Source organism: Danio rerio, chromosome 16 (assembly GCF_052040795.2).
Source record: "Danio rerio strain M-AB ecotype USA chromosome 16, GRCz13ab, whole genome shotgun sequence".
Taxonomy (NCBI): Eukaryota; Metazoa; Chordata; class Actinopteri; order Cypriniformes; family Danionidae; genus Danio; species Danio rerio.
The window spans coordinates 2240001-2258104 of NC_141036.1; the positions used below are offsets into that span (position 1 = coordinate 2240001).

Below are 18104 nucleotides of genomic sequence, written 5' to 3' on the forward strand. Positions count from 1 at the left end.
CCAATCCTTATTACCGAGAGTTAACTACAGCCGTAACCACTATTACAACATGAAAGGATCAGCGTGCTCCTGAGTGCTCCTCTTCTACCTCATATTTCCAATCAAATGAGAAAGCACCTCTCCAGCTCTTTTTGATCTCGACCTGTTTACCTCCATTTGTGCGCGAGGTGAAATGGGAATCTGGGAGAGTTGCGAATCGGAGCCCGCGAGGAGGCCCGGAAGGAAACATTACCTCAAATTAAGAATAGCAACTAGTTTTAATTAGACAGGAAAATAAATAGATAAAAGTGGGAAATGGCGGTCCCTCGTATGTAATTGGGTTTTATTGGTGTGTTATCAATGGCACCCTGGGAGCTGTGCTTCCACAAACAGCATTAGGCTGTTATGGCTCGTACTGCGTGCGTGTGTTTCACACCTATGTACGGATCACAATCTCACATTACAGACAAACAAATGTTTATCTTCCACCTTCTCAGTGTTCATCCTGTGCACTGTCAAAATATCTGAGAGTGAACAGTTCCCGTATTTTTGTGTTTTCCATTTTTTTACGGTTGTGAAATGCATTATAGGGGTGAAGCAGTGGCGCAGTAGGTAGTGCTGTCGCCTCACAGCAAAAAGGTCGCTGGTTCGAGCCTCGGCTCAGTTGGCGTTTCTGTGTGGAGTTTGCATGTTCTCTCTACGTTCGCATGGGTTTCCTCCGGGTGCTCCAGTTTCCCCCACAGTCCAAAGATATGCTGTACAGGTGAATTGGGTGGACTAAATTGTCCGTAGTGTATGAGTGTGTGTGTATGTTTCCCAGAGATGGGTTGCGGCTGGAAGGGCATCCGCTGCGTGAATATAAGCTCTATTTAGACTAACAATAAAGTTCCTAAACATCCTGTTATTTGTCTATATTCTAAAGTGTCTTCTGGGTTTTTCTACATCCGTCATTTGTATGTATCCTGAATCTTCAGAAGTGAGGTAAACTCTTCTGATATTCAAGGTCTTCTGAAGCCATGCGTTTCTGCAACAGAATGAAATTTAATTCATTATTCACTTACAATCTTCCTCTCCAGTGGGCTGTTAACTAGAGAAGTGATGTTACCGCATCATTGAGGCTGTGATTTCCTTCAACAAATTGTTCAGTCTTTTTTTTTCTGAACAAGAAACAAGATTCTTTGGAAAGGATCTATTTTTTAACAGAATTTCTTCATGTATTTCTAAAGATTTCTTCATATTGATGTAGGACATGGAAGCTTGTTCCTTATAAGAAGAACATTTGTATAATATAATATAATATAATATAATATAATATAATATAATATAATATAATATAATATAATATAATATAATATAATATAATATAATATAATTAACATAATATAATGTAATATAATATAAATTAATATAACATAACATGCAATATATTATATTATATTATATTATATTATATTATATTATATCATATTATATTTATTATATTTATTATATTATATTATATTATATTATATTATATTTATTATATTTATTATATTATATTATATTATATTATATTATGTTATATTATATTATATTATATTATATTATATTATATTATATTATATTTATTATATTTATTATATTATATTATATTATATTATATTTATTATATTATATTATATTATACTATATTATATTATATTATATTATATTATATTATATTATATTATATTATATTATATTATATTATATTATATTATATTATAACCTTTACTTCTAAATGCTGAATTTACCATTATTTTTTTTCTCCAAATACTACTGTTTATTTTATTTTTATTATTTAATATTTCATTGACATTTTTTCCCCAAAACAACAAATAATGTAAATTAAATTAAAAAGGTAACTTTGACTATGTTTTGTGAAATTAAAATTGAAGTAAAAAAACAAAACAAAACAAAACAAAAAATAATATTAATTACAAACTTACATCTTGCTCTTCAGACTTTTTGTCTTGATAATCTGCCTTTACATTTTACAGTTCTGTCATAGTAAGGTTTTACTTGCAAAATGGGCCTTTCTATCACAATTAAAAGGGAAAAAAGGTCAGTTTATTGACAGTATATTGATTTATATTGACCTCAACAGTGTAGTTAAAAAGTTAGCAATTATGTACCATGCACAGTTATTAACATTTCAAGTCAGAATTATTAACCCTCCTGTTAAATTTGAATTATTAAATTGTTTCCTCAATGGAGAAGATTTCTTCAGCACATTTATAAATAATAATTAATTTCTAATAACTGATTTCTTTTATCTTTGCCACAATGACAGTGCATAATGTTACTTACAAGATATTTAAACTATACTAGATGTTTTTCAAGATACTAGTATCCAGCTTAAAGTGTATTTAATTATGTTAACTAGGGTAACTAATATTTGACTAGTGGTTTGTTCTGTAGACAATCGAAAAACAAATATAGCTTAAGGGGGGGGGGGGTAATAATATTGTCCCTGAAATGGCTTAAGAAACATTAAAAACTGCTTTTATTCTAGCCGAAATAAAAAAAAGACTTTCTCCAGAAGAAAAAATATTATCAGACACACTGTGAAAATGTCTTTGCTCCGTTAAACATCATTTCCTCTTGCTGTGCTTTGGTTAATAACCATAATAATTCCACTAGAAGTAAACAAATACTATGCAGAACCTTTTCTGGTAATCCTCATTAAATCCGTTTCTACATTCCCGACCCCTCAGGCTCTCCGTACCGGGATAAGATCACCATCGCCATCCTGCAGCTCCAGGAAGAAGGGAAGCTGCACATGATGAAGGAGAAGTGGTGGCGAGGAAACGGCTGTCCTGAAGAGGAGAATAAAGAGGCCAGTGCTCTCGGCGTCCAGAACATCGGCGGCATTTTCATCGTTCTGGCAGCCGGACTCGTCCTGTCTGTGTTTGTGGCGGTCGGAGAGTTTCTCTATAAGTCCAAACAAAACGCACAGCTGGAAAAGGTAAATTAATGCTCTCACACTGCTGGACTGCAGCACTCTCAGAAGTGAGGTTGCTTTGATTCTGGTCAAATATGGGCAGACACAGATGTTGGGTTAAGAATGTGTTGGAGAGTTTCATCAAATAGTTTCACTCTAATAGTGCTGGGTTGTTTTAAGCCAATGTTTTGGTCGAATATGGGCAGACACGAATGTTGGGTTAGAAAAACAAATACTGAAAGATTTTACCCAACAGTTGCACTCTGGATTGCTTAAAAATGAAAATAAACAAATAAATAAAGATTATAGGGGAAAAAAGATGTAATAAAGATGTAATAAACTATTAAATTATTATTATTATTATATGTAATCGGTTTTGGTATTTTTTATTCATGCTAAAAACGAAAATGGATGCACTTGGCTAAAAACCGTAAAAATTATTTATAATAATTATTTATTCATTTATTAACTAGCGTAATGGCTGCACGCTAGCACAGTGGGTAGCACTTTCACCTCACAGCAAGAAGGTCGCTGGTCAGTTGGCGTTTCTGTGTGGAGTTTGCATGTTCTCCCCGTGTTGTCGTGGGTTTCCTCAGTGTGCTCCGGTTTCCCCCACAAGTCCAATATCGTGTGGTATTGGGTGAATTAAACTAGCTGTAGTGTATGTGTGTGAATGAGTGTGTATGGATGTTTCCCAGTGATGGGTTGCAGCTTGAAGGGCATCCGCTGCGTAAAACACTTGCGGTTCATTACGCTGTGGCAACCCCTGATTAACAAAGAGACGAAGCTGAAAAGAAAATGAACTATTGAATTAATAGCATAATTTTTTTAAACTTAAAAAAATATATAATATTTTAATATATATATATATATATATATATATATATATATATATATATATATATATATATATATATATATATATATATATATATATATATATATATATATATGTTTTTTATTATTTATTTATTTATTTTATTGCTTCTTTTTTGCATGAAACTGAATAATGCATTTAATAATTACATTTTTAAAAATATATATTTTTAATTTATTTTTTTTATTTATTTTAATATATTTTAAGCCTTAATAATAAACAATACCAACAAGTGGTATTAAAAATGACTAATCTTAGTTATTTTTTGTTGCTGTTTTGCATGAAAATGAACAATTATTTAATTAGTATAATAAATATTTAATTAGTATTACTTTTTTATTCATAATTGATCACATTTATTAAAATAATCATACATATATATATATATATATATATATATATATATATATATATATATATATATATATATATATATATATATATATATATATATATTTATTTCATATATATATATATATATATATATATATATAAATATATAAATATATATATATATATATATATATAAATATATAAATATATATATATATATATATATATATATATATATATATATTTTTTTTTTTTTTTTTTTTTTTTTTTTTTTTACAATTTGGTTTGTTCATAATTGACTGAAAGTTGGGATAAAACAACCCTGCATTTGTGTGTGTGTGGATTTGTCCATATTTGACCTAAAATAGAGTTAAAGTAGGGTTTAAGTTTATGGTGTCTTTAGAGCAATAAAAAAAATCAACAACCAAACTCAAAAAAAAAATGTTTCAATTTAGGCCATGTCCACACATACACGGGTATTTTTATAAACTTTCCCTCTTTAATTTGTTTAAAAATCTCAGTAGACATGAAACCAGCATGTTAAGGCCATGCCAGACCAACAGGGGGCGATAAAATTGTATATGCCAGATTCACACCGAACCAATTTGTGAGTAAATTGCATACAAGTCATTGCAAACTCAATACGTTGCTTGATACCTTTGCCGCAAATGACATCGTGAAGTGAACACTCTGGTTGTAGTGTCATCACTATCTCATGCCAATTTGTAAATGTTCGATTAAGTGGCGAATTCGTATTAGTTCATACAATCTCATTCATACATTTAAGTAGGATCTGCTCATCCTCCAATGACGGATGGGTTTGGGGGCGGGGTTTGGTGCCACACCTTTTAAAAATCGTACAATTTTGTACGACTGAACTCGTAGGAATGTGTACGAATTAGCAGATAAACTGACAAAACGTAAAATAGTTACATTTCATCATGAGATCAGAGTTCTGGAAAACCTGTCCGTAGCTTTCAGTCACTCGATACTTCGTTTTTTCATGTGGACAAACAGTGAAACTGCGTTTAAACAAAAAAGTGAAATTGCAAACCCGTGTCGGTGTGGACATTCGTGTCTGATCAGTGAGGTATTCTGGGTGATATAAGGGTAATGTAAAATCTAAAGCTATATAATATCTAACATGATCAGATAAGTTGAGCCGATGCCACCGAATATGAATGAATCAATAGAAACAGTATTAATTGTGTCTGAGATTGGCTTTGATGTTGTGCTGTTGCGAGCCCAGCGTGAGGTATATTTGACTGGTGGTATTTTGCAGACAGTGCCTGTGTCTGGAGAACAAACAGTCCTTCTTGATGTAAGTCTCTGAAGACAGAAGGGCTTTACTTGCTCAAAGGGCCGCCATTGTGTCGTCTCTCCTCGGCAGATGTGTTGTTGTTGTTGTTTCTCGTATCCACTTCACTCTATACTTGATCTGCTGAACCACTGAATGTTTCGGGTGTTCGAACGCTCCAAAACAGAGTTAGAAAACGAAATAGCTTGGAAGTACTCTTTGAAAATAAACAAACTCCAGTTCTGTCACACACATTTGCTTTGTCACTTCTCAGATAATGACTTTAAGGAAATGTTGGCTCTTATAAATGTGTTGGCAATTGAAAATTGTATGAGCTGCTATTTCATTCACTGGACTATATTGGAAATTTGATTGATTGATTGATTGATTGATTGATTGATTGTTTCATTCATTCATTCGTTAGTTCGTTCATTCGTTCGTTCGTTCGTTCATTCGTTCGTTCATTCATTCATTTAATTGACTGTTATTTTTTTATTTAACAATCGTATTTCTTTTTTTTCTTTTTTTGCATGAAACTAAATAATGAATTAAATTATTATTATTATTAATATTATTATTATTATTACTCTAAAATGTTTAAATGTTATAAACAGCTATTTCACTCACTTGGCTTGATTGAAAATTTGATTGACTAATTGATTGATTCATTCCTTCATTCGTTCTTTCATTCATTTGATTGGCTGATTATAATATTATTCAAAATTTCAAATCGTCGTTGGTATTTATTTATTTATTTACTTTATTTGTATGTTTTTATATTTTTTTTATTTATATATAAAATTTTTATTATTTTTCTATTTTTAATATATTTTTATTTTATTTGTATGTATCTTAATTTTTTTATGTATTATTTATTTATTTGTATTAATTTATGTATTTGTTTTTTTTGTTTTGTATATATATATATATATATATAATTTTTTTATATTTTTAAATATTAAAAATGACAAAAAATGACCGATTGCTATTTGAAATTTCCAATCTTACTTTTTTATTTTTATTTAATCATAAACATATATATTAAAATATTCACCACAAAATATTTATTTAAAATATGTTTAATGTATTTTAACATTTAATAACAAAATTTTATTATTTTATTTTTTCATTGGTTTGTTCATTTGTTGTTCATTTTCCTCCAGATTAAGATTTTTTTTAATCTCACAGTTAACTTTGTTTTATTTCTGCAAAAGAATGAATCAGTCACTTAATCAATGTATAATCATAAAGCACTTTTTTTTTTATCCCATAATTCTCATTGTTTGTAGTAATTATGAAATAATCAAACAAGTATTTGTTTGTGGAGCTTTTTTTCAACTATAGATTATTTATTTATTTATTTATTTATTTATTTATTTATTTATTTATTTTTGCTTGTTTGTTTGTGTACTTGTTTAGTGATTTATTTACTAATTTACTTATTTTTTAATTGTTTGATTCTTTATTTATTTATTTATTTTTTGTTTTTATTTATTTGTTTGTTTATTTATTCATTCATGTATTTATTTATCCTTGCTTGTTTTTTTTTGTATACTTGTTTATTAATTAATTTTGTAGTTGATTAATTAATTTGTTTGTTTATTTATTTATTTGATTGTTTATTTAATTTTTATTTGTTTGTTTGTTTGTATTTGCTATATTTTTTGTACAATATCTCAGTTTTTTTTGTCTTTTTAAGTTTTGTTTCAGCACCAGCAAGTAACTAATTACATAAAATAAATAAAACAATCAGTTTTTCATATGAAATAATTCACTATTGTAATTGCAAATATCATCACAGTTATCATTTATATACGTCTTTAATTACATACATTAATAATCATATATATAATCATATTACATAATCATATTCATCATTAGCATTTTTTAGTATTGAATTTCATAGCAGAACAAAGAATACAAAATAAAATAAATGTAACACATTCTGTGGGTATACTATATTGCTCTTTATTGATATATTAGTTTGTAAACTTGCAAGCACAAAAATCTGTAAATATGTCTAATCTGCTGCCGGAGTATTGATAGTTTCCCCGAAAGCACAGCTCCGTTCACTCACTCTGTGTTTAATACTGCTCTCAGATTCACTGTATTGATCTCTCTAAGTGCTTTTGTTTGTTTGCTGTAAGTCATCGTATTGACATTCACCAATATTCTGGCAAGGCGTTGTTTTGCCGCCTGATCCTTGTTTAATGATTCCATTGACACGATAAGCCTTTATTCCAGTGATACTGAGCCTCGAGTCTGTGTTTAGAGAGTCGATATTCACACTAAAACAAACAAGCTGAATGCTTGTTCTGTTGTGTAAATCATGTTCGTTATGAAAGTTATTATAAAATATCAATTAGAAAATATTGGTTGTATTGGGGGTCCAGGTTTGGCTCAAAGTGAGAATAGTTGTTGTTGCTTAAAATTATTATTATTATTATTATTATTATTATTATTATTATTATTATTATTATTATTATTATTATTTTATTATTTGTTTAAATATTATTATTAAATTATATTATTATTTTTAAATGTTAATATTATTATTTAATTATTATTATTATTATTATTATTATTATTATTATTATTATTATTATTATTATTATGTTTATGTTATTATTATTATTATTATTATTATTATCAAATGCTATTATTATTATTTTTTTTTTTAATTATTAATAAATGTTGTTATTATTTATTATTATTTTATTTTTTATATTATTATTAAATGTTATCATTGTTATTAAAAAACTTTTATGTTAATATTTTTATTAAATGTTATTATTATTATTATTATTATTATTATATATTTATTATAATATTATTAAATGTTATTAATATTTATTATTATTATTATGTTTTATGTCACTATTAATATTAAATGTTATTATTGTTATTATTATTTTTTAATGTTAATGTTATTATTTAATGTTATTATTTTTATTTGTTTTATGTTACTATTATTATTAAATGTTATTATTATTATTGTTATTTATTACTTTTTATGTTAATATTATTATTAAATATTATTATTATTTTTTTATTATTATTAATTATCAAAAATATTAATAGACGTAGTGTAGCCAATTTACGCTCTCTAGAAATGTATATGGGGGTACGCATTCACAATGAACCTGTGTGGGATTTTTTGTGATTCAGTGGCCTGAGAGTATTTAAATCAAGTCTCACATCTCATGACTGAAAATAAAAGGCGACTAAAGTATTTTTGTAAATGACTTAAGCTGTTGTTCTTATTTCTTCATTCATTTTCTTACACTGTTCTGCAGAAGAGAAGGAGAGAGAGAGAGAGAATGTGATATGATATGGAAATGCATCTTCCTCCTCAGCAGCACATTCACCCAGAAATTTGCATTTTATAATTGCCTCTATTTTGCTAGATTAGGAAAGAGCCAACAGTCTGATCAACAATCGTCTTGCTTCAGATGAAAAAAGCTTCTATACGTGTAGATTTGTCGTGGTTTCACAATCGACACAGATTTATTGAGATCTAGTTCATATCATTTATTTCTCAATCAACGTTATCAGATTTAACATGTCGGAATGAGAAGTTAAAAATTGATTGCCCGTGTTTTCTTTATGGACTTGATGCTTATTTGTTAAATGTCTATTTTCATAGTGTTTTCTCAAAATGCACGTCACACACACACACACACACATATCTAAAATATTGTTTAAATAAAATGATTTTAATAATGTTTCTGCTTCTCGTTTGCTTTATTTTGCACATTTCACATCATGAATATCCTTCCTCCATGTCCTCCACCTCTGCTTTCTTCTGCTGAACTTCACTTCACTGACATTTAAACTGCTGAATAAGTATTATAGTATTATTTCTATAGGAAAATAAGTATTGAACACACACACACACCATACCTGTCAACATTGGGATGTGAAAATAAAAGATATGCCCACCATAATAAGACCCCCCACCCCCCTTTTTGACTGCCTTAAAAAATCCCCAAATAACTACATATGTTCATTTGGAGCTGTTTCATTGTAAATAAACAGTTAAATAGTCAGTAATACGTTTTAAAATTATTATTATTAACAAAAGAAAAATAAATATATACATTATCCGCAAATAGATTAGCAAACAGTTCAGCTTAGTAAAATTAATAGCTATTAAAATGAAATAGATTCAAGCTATCAGTCTCATTAGCCGTTTCTCCACTGTATAACTCATACACTCTGATTAAAGAGCAGCGAATGAATCTCTTATTTATTAAGATTTTTTCAACCCAAGCTCATTCTGAAAACATAGTCCCGCGGACGTTTCTGGAGACAGCGGAATACGTCCCGGCGGGTAAAATGGCTTTTTTTTTTTTGCAAATCCGCGTGAGGCCGCTGTGTGCGCTTTTTCGCATCTCAAATGCCTCTCGCGAGTGCGGTTCGCGAGCGCGCTGTTCTCGCGTGAACCCACCAGAGGCCGCTGTCCGAATGATTGATTGCGCGACCGGCCAATCTGCTGACCCGCCCTCCTCCTTCCCTAAACCCAACCAATTTTACTGATTGTCCCGCCCACCCGCTCACTTCCCTAAACCCGACCAACAGTTTACAAAAGCCGTCCAAAACAAGAAAAGCCCTGATTTTTTTTCTCTACCGCGTTTTCGGATTTCACCGCGTTCTCACCCTGTTACAAAACTCGTTCACTTAATTTTTGGGATTCTGTTTTTGTCTTACCTGATTTCTGGAACCGCTCTTCCCCGGACTCGAAACCGATCGCCGTCTCTGCATCTCAAGCCTGCCGACGTACACGATGAGCTGAGTGGACAAACGGGTTGCAGCGGGGAAGCCCTACACACGGAGGTAAGCGGCCGGCCGGCAAGCGCGAAAGGGAACAGCGTCACACCGCCCCATAGCGCTAGCTTGAAAAAAATAAATGCAGCCGTACGTACCTCCCGGGACTTATTCCACTGTCTCCAGAAACGTCCGCAGGACTACGTTTTCAGAATGAGCCTGGGTTGGATTTTTTTTATTACATTAAATAAGAGGTGTCACTTTAAAAATGCACACATCTAACGTAGTAATAAAAGCATTCGACTGCTTTCCTAACTTTTATGCTCATTAAAGACTAAATTAGTTGTGTTCGGGACAAAAAAAAAAACACCAAGATCAACATCCTTATATGTTAATATTATTAATTATGTGTGAAAGTGTGTTTAAACACGCACCCAAAAGCCAGACTTCCACTCCGCTTCAAATCTCGTGTACAGAATCCCTTTGGGAAACAGCGTCTGTTTATCACTATGGAGCACGTCAGCTGACAGTCACGCACCGCTATATGACTGTTTTGAGGATTGTATAGGATGGGTGAGGGCTCCTGTAATCAAAAGGAAAGGGAATCGCGCCGTTTTTAATATTTATTTATAAGTGTTTTCATTCCTAAACAAAACAAAAGCACAGAAGACTCACGTTTTAGAGCAAGGGGCGACCCCCTGGTGGTTAGGCAGTATTGGTTGCATATAGGGAGGCTCGTCTGTTCAGAGAAAGTACGGGAGAAATACAGGAAAATACCTTAACGGGATGATAGAACTGTAAACTACGGGGGAATCCCGGGAAAAACGGGAGGGTTGACAGGTATGGCACACACACACGTTGCTGTTTTTATAGTATGCCATTGAAATAAGGTGTCAGGCCATGTTGTTGGATGCCAAAAATAAATGAAAAGACAGTTTAAGCTTTGCTTCCTTAGCCTAAGAAACAAAGTGTCATTCATTTGGATATTGTGGAGGATGTGGCTATGAAGAAGGCAGATCATTGGGTAAGAACTCTTGACTGGAATGCTTAATAAGCACCTTATTAATTCATATCTTCACATCTCTCACAAATATCTGAAATTGCTATTAATGTGTGCTCAAAAAGTGACTATTGCTGCTTGTTCAGACTGCTGTACGTGTTTAAGTTGAGTGTTTTTTTAGGACAACTTAATTGTTTTATGTGCGATCCACTTACATTTCTAAAAACAGTTTATCGAAACAATTAAGTTTTCTTAGCACCGTCACCACACAGCATGAAGGTCACTGGTTTGAGTGCCAGCTGGTTCAGTTGGCGTCTTTGTGTGGAGTTTGCATGTTCTCCCCGTGTTGGTTTCTTCTGGGTGCTCCGGTTTCCAAGTGGGCATCACTGCAGAGCCATTTGGGCAGAGCTGAGCTCCAGCGAGGGGGAGCTTGAGCTCTTGCTTCTCCTTTCTTGCACTTCTTCTAAGAGGGTTGTCACTGGGGGTTGGGGTTAGGGGTGGGGTGGGTGTACGCATTAAAACAGCTTACAGGAGGAGGAGCGAGAGCTCAAACTCCCCCTCGCTGGAGCTCAGCTCTGCTCAAATGGCTCTGCAGCGAGCAGTGTCTCCCGGTTTCCCCCACAGTCCAAACAAAAAACTTTTATAAACTAAATTGGCTGTAGTGTGTGTGAATGAGGGTGTTTCCCAGGTCTGGGTTGCCATTGGAAAAGCATTCACTGCGTAAAGCATATGCTGTAATAGTTGGCGGTTCATTCCACTGTGGTGACCACTGAAATAGAGACTAAGCTGAAGGAAAATGAGTGAATGATTAATCAACATCTCTCACAAAAATATCTAAAAACATTATAAATGTTTGCTCAAATTACTGTACGTATTTGTATTATACGTTTTTTTGGGGACAACTTCAATCGAATTAATTTGTAAAAATGATTAAGTTAACTTAGATGATTTGTGTTGGGACAACATGAAGAAATGGATTTGGTATGGTTGTAGTATTAGTACTTTAATTCATTTCCAAACACAGACAAACAAATCTGGGGTGCGTTTACCAAACAACAACGTAACTTGTGGCTGAATTATCATAGTTTGATGCATCGTTTGGAAAAGAAAAGCAACAAAGAGATGAGTGTTTCTCAAATCGGTAGTTTCTCTGTCGCAGATCCATCGTTCGAACTACGTTAGTTATTATGTAAAACGTCCATATATATGGGGTGGAGTAACTACTTCTTTAGAGAAAACCCCCATATTTTTTGTGCAAATGATATTGTTTTACACACACACACGCACACACGCACGCACACACACATCATAACAATAATACAATAATAAAAAATAAATAAAATAATAATAATAATAATAATAATATGAATAAAATAACAATAATAGTAATAATAATAATAAAATAACAATATTATAAATACAACTACTACTACTAATAATAATAACATTAATAATATAATAATAATAATAATAATAATAATAATAATAATAATAATAATAATAAACAGCGGCAAGGCAGTGGCGCAGTAGGTAGTGCTGTCGCCTCACAGTAAGAAGGTCGCTGGGTCGCTGGTTCGAGCCTCGGCTCAATTGGCGTTTCTGTGTGGAGTTTGCATGTTCTCCCAGCATTCGCGTGGGTTTCCTCCGGGTGCTCCGGTTTCCCCCACAGTCCAAAGACATGTGGTACAGAATTGGGTAGGCTAAATTGTCTGTAGTGTATGTGTGTGTGGATGTTTCCCAGAGATGGGTTGCTGCTGGAAGGGCAGTTGGCGGTTTATTCTGCTGTGGCGACCCCGGATTAATAAAGGGACTAAGCCGAAAAGAAAATGAATGAATGAATGAATAATAATAAACAATAGTAATAATAATAATAATAACATTGATATTAATAATAATAAAAATATTAAAATGATAATAATAATAATAATAATATAATACAATCATAATAAGAATAAGAATATGAATAATAATAAGAATATTAATAATTTTATAAAATATTAAAATTATAAACTGTGAATCTGTTAAAATATATGTTTCTGTTTTGCTCCTTGGCATGTGAGGTGATATAATGTCATGTAAAGGGTGCATAACTAATTAAGGGAGCACACTTTTCAACATGAAGATCGCTAAAACTGAACTGTAAAAATAGTTTGAAAGCAAATGACACCACAGAGAGATGACTTCAATGCTTTTTTAAATCATTCCAAGTTTAAATGTTAGAATGTTCTAAGGCAGTAGGGCATAGGGGGGATAAGTGGGAATAGAACACAGCCAGGAACTGTTTCAAACTACAGCTCTAGAGGTGTAGCTGCAAGCGAACAAGTTTGCGATGCAGTTTGCAAATGTTTGTTGGAGCGACGGATTTAGGAAATGGGGAATGAATGAAAATCACGTTTGCTTGTTTCTCCGTGATGTGGCTGAAAATATCACCATTTGTTTCTCATGCGTAGAGCATAGGGAGGGGGGGGTTGGGTGTTTAATTGGCCGTGCGGCTGTACAGGATTTGAATCTGAAGGAAAAATAATAATACGCATCAATAAATCATGCAGCATCCTGGCAGGAGGAAGCAAGGTGAAATCTGCCATGGAGAAATGGCTTCGGTTATGATGCATCCACACGAACACAAGCATAATCATTGCATCCCGTCTCCATTTCCACCTTTCACCCTTCCGCTGTCCATCACAGACCCACACTCACCTCCACCTTTGTGGGAGCCCCAAGCGCCTGTGCATCTTAGGCTCATTCTTCATACGGGATTCAGGCTACAATTCTGCAAAATCTGAAATGTTGCGCTTGATATATTTAACAGAGGTTTGATATTTTCTTATTAAAGGTTCTAAAAATGTTTTTTTTTTTTTTTTTTTTTTTTTTTTTCAGTCTGTTAATTTTAAAGACGGCTATTAGCTAGTGTGCTCCATACCAGTGACACAATTCACAATTAGAACATATAGTCAGAATTATTCGCTCCCTTTGAATTTTTTTTTTTATATTTCCCAAAAGATGTTTAACAGAGCAAAGAAATTTTCACAGTATGTCTGGTAATATTTTTTCTTCTGGAGAAAGTCTTATTTGTTTTATTTCGGCTAGAATAAAAACTTTTTTTAAACAACATTTAAAGGTCAAAATTATTAGCCCCTTTAAGCTATTTCTTCTTTCGATAGTCTCCAGAACAGACCATCGTTATACAATAACTTGTCTAATTACCCTAACCTGCCTAGTTACCGTAATTACCCTAGTTAAGCCTTTAAATGCCTCTTTAAGCTGTTTAGAAGTGTCTTGAAGAATATCTAGTCTAATATTATTTACTGTCTTCATCCTATTAAAACTATTATGTGCAGAAATGTGCTGAAGAAATCTCTCCGTTAAAAAGAAATTGGGGAAAAAAATTAGCAAGGGGGCTAACAATTCAGGTGGGGCTAATAATTCTGACTTCAACTGTACATGTAAAGCTTGCATTTTGTCTCTTCCGCCTAAACGGATCAACGTTTTTTTTTTTTCATGTCACCTCATACTTCAGTTTCTCATCAAATCTTCTGACCAATAAATTCTCTCTAGTGTCTGATAAGCCCCACCCACTTTCCATCAAGCACTTGTAGCAACGCTAAAGCCCAACACTACAGAGCTGTTATAAAAACAAAATGCTATTGGCTGTTTTTTTTAAGGGGAGGAGCTACTCTATGTCCCGCCCTCTTCATGTTTCAGTAGAGATTGAATAAAAAATGTGCATTTCAAAGCACTTCAGGGGACCTTTAAATGTTTACAAGAGCGCATTGTTTTTTATACGTGTCATTCATTCATGTGGTGACTGTTAAAAAACATCATTAAAAGCAACTGGAGACTGTGGTGGATTGTGAATAAGTCACAGCTGATCATACCTGCTAGCACTCCCGTTTTTTCCGGGAGTCTCCGGTATTTCAGACCCATTTACAGTATTAGTCTGTCTCCCGGTAAACTCCTGGAAATCCCACCCCCCACCACACACTCTATAGTTTGCGCACTTGGCTTATCCACCCCCCCACTCCCTCATTTCACTTCTCGCGACCCCCCCACAGCAGAATGAACCGCCACCTTATCCAACGTATGTTTTACGCAGCGGATGCCCTTCCAGCCGCAACCCAGAACTGGGAAACACCCATACACTCTTAAATTCACACACTCATACACTACGGCCAAATTAGTTCATCAATTCCCCTATAGTGTTTGGACTGTGGGGGAAACCAGAGCACCCGGAGGAAACCGACACAATGAGAACATGCAAACTCCTCACAGAAATGCCAAATGGCCTCAAACTCAACCGAAACTCAAACCAGCAACCATCTTGCTGTGAAGTGACAATGCTGACCACTGAGGCACCGTGCCACCTGATTATACTTGTGTTATATATCAGTCCAGTTAAGGAAAACTAGGACTGCTTCCTACTGTTCATTTCATCCTGAAACAGCACTGAATATGTTGGGGTTTTGCAGAATCATAGCGCGGATGGCATATTGAGAATGAGCCTAGGGTGCACTTGTTGTTGTTGTGTACGCACTGAATAAAAAAGATGCATTGGATTTACTCAATGTATTGTAAGGTGCGTGGTTGCAAACAATTCATATTGGCCGAGTTTAAACAAACAAATTAAGTGGAACATTCGTCAGTAGAATTTGTTTAAATTCAGCACAATATAATCCAATGCATTTTTTCAGTGTGTGTGTCGTGAACGGTCATCATTTAACATGCATTTCTCTGTCCACACAGAGATCCTTCTGCAGCGCCATGGTAGACGAGCTCCGGGTCTCCCTAAAATGCCAACGGAGGCTCAAACACAAGCCTCAACCACCCGTCATGGTCAAAACAGACGAAGTTATCAACATGCACACTTTCAATGACCGAAGACTGCCGGGCAAAGAAACCATGGCTTAAAAAACAGACACCAGCTCGCTCTTTCTTGAGCTCGGAGAGTTTGGGAATTTGGGTCGGTTTTCTATACGGGGGGGTCTTAAATGTCATTTCAAACAATTGGGAATAATAAAAAACAAACAACAACAGCAGAAACGGAAACATATTTCCTGTGGAAATAACTTGAATCTGGGCAAAAGAGAATGTTAGTTACCTCTTTGCTACAGATCACCACCAGAGCAAAAGACTGAGCATTGCCAGCGTACTTTTAGCAGGAAATGCAGTACACTGAGGTTTGTCTGCTTATTGTGTATTATTTTTGGGGTTTGATGACACACTTGGCTGTCCATAGAGGGAACGAGGAGTCGTGTCCTGACAAGCTAAAGAAGGACAGGTTTTTAACACACACTGTACACCGGAGCAACGTTTCGAAAAGTGCTCAGAAACAATCATTTGCTGAGCGCCACAGCAATATCACTGAAGTCACGCGATATGATTTTATGTTCGCACCCACACTAACAAGCAATGGATGCAGGACAGCAACAGGCAATACACCACTTTCATTTCCTCGCATTTTCAGGCCCCCGCTGAACGTCACGTGTAAAGAAAAATCACTGAGAAAAGAAAAATAACTCACCACCAATCACGAAAAGGCTTTTTCATTTACTCAGTTAATTTGATAGTTTTGATTATTATTTTGAAACGTGTAAAATTAATTTAATCCAAACTCAAGCTAGCAAATCAATCAATAAATGTACTCTTTTTTTATTTTATTTATGCAAAAATTATCTAAAGACATTTTTAAAAAGGTACTTCTTTTGGAAAAGCAGAATCTTATATTTTACCTGTTTTATTATAGTTATTATCTATTAAATATCATTAAATTCCAATTAAATTATTTTCTTTTTTTTCTGAGTCATCGTCATCCCTCCCAATATAACCCACCAAGAATCTAATTTTAAAGGCTTTTTTTTTCACATTTATTTTGATGTTTTTTTTTTTCTCTCCAGGACTGATGCATCTTTTTTTTTATTTTAACTTATTGTAAATTAATGTAAATCAAACTCAAGCTCACAAATCAATATATATTTTATTATTATTATTATTCTTTTTATAATTTTTTTTTTTTTTTGGAGAAGCAGAATTGCATAAGATTAAATCTTATATGCATTTTCAGGCCCTGCTGAACATCACGTCTAAAAAAAAACATTGAAAAAAATTTAAATAACCCACCAAGAATCTGTTTTTGAAGGTTTTTTTCTTTTATTTAATTATTTTGATTGTTTTTTTCTCTCTCCAGGACTTATGCATCTTTTTTTTAAATTTTACTTATTGTAAAATGAATGTAAATCAAACTCAAGCTAGCAAATCAATAAATAAATGCACTCATTTTATTATTTTATTTATGCTAAAAATATCTAAACACTTTTAAAAAAGCTTTTTTTTGTAGGGGGGGGGCAGAATTGCATAAGATTAAATCTTATATTTTACCTCTTTTTTTATAATTATTATCAATTAAAAATGAATCTAATTCCAATTAAATGACTTTGTTTTTTTTCTGAATGATCGTCATCCCTCCTACAGTATATATTATGTTTCATGGAATGTAATATATATTATAGACCATTTCAATGTGGTCATATCATTGGCCCATGACCATTTTCCGGCTTGTTATCAAACTATTTCATAACTATAACAAGAGGCAATTCAATCATAACTTCATGTTAAAGCAGCTATCATAACACTATTTATCAATATGTGGACCTTTTTTGGATTCTCGGAAGCTCTTGGTGAAGCAGAACTGCATAAGATTAAATCTTATGTTTTACATCTTCTATAGTTATTACCTATTTAATATTAATTTAATTCCAAATAAATTACTTTTTTTTTTTCTTAGTGATCTTCATCCCTCCTACAGCAATGAATGCAGGACAGAGCAACAGGCAATACACCACTTTCATTTGTTTGCATTTTCAGGGCCCTGATGAACATCATGTGTAAAGCAAAA

The 18104-nt window shown here is 32.9% G+C and overlaps 1 protein-coding gene across 12 annotated transcripts in view; it reads left to right on the forward strand.

Annotated features, from left to right (window-relative positions):
• Positions 1 to 17456, forward strand: part of grik2 (glutamate receptor, ionotropic, kainate 2) — a 330719-nt gene extending 313263 nt beyond the window's left edge. For 6 of the 12 annotated variants that reach the window (XM_087285783.1, XM_087285789.1, XM_087285781.1 and 3 more), the window contains 2 exons: positions 2715 to 2965; positions 15956 to 17006. In XM_087285783.1, coding sequence (XP_087141909.1) covers positions 2715 to 2965; positions 15956 to 16120 — 416 coding nt within the window. In that variant the 3' untranslated portion in view covers positions 16121 to 17006. 12 annotated transcript variants of the gene reach the window in all.
• Positions 17457 to 18104: the final 648 nt, after the last annotated feature.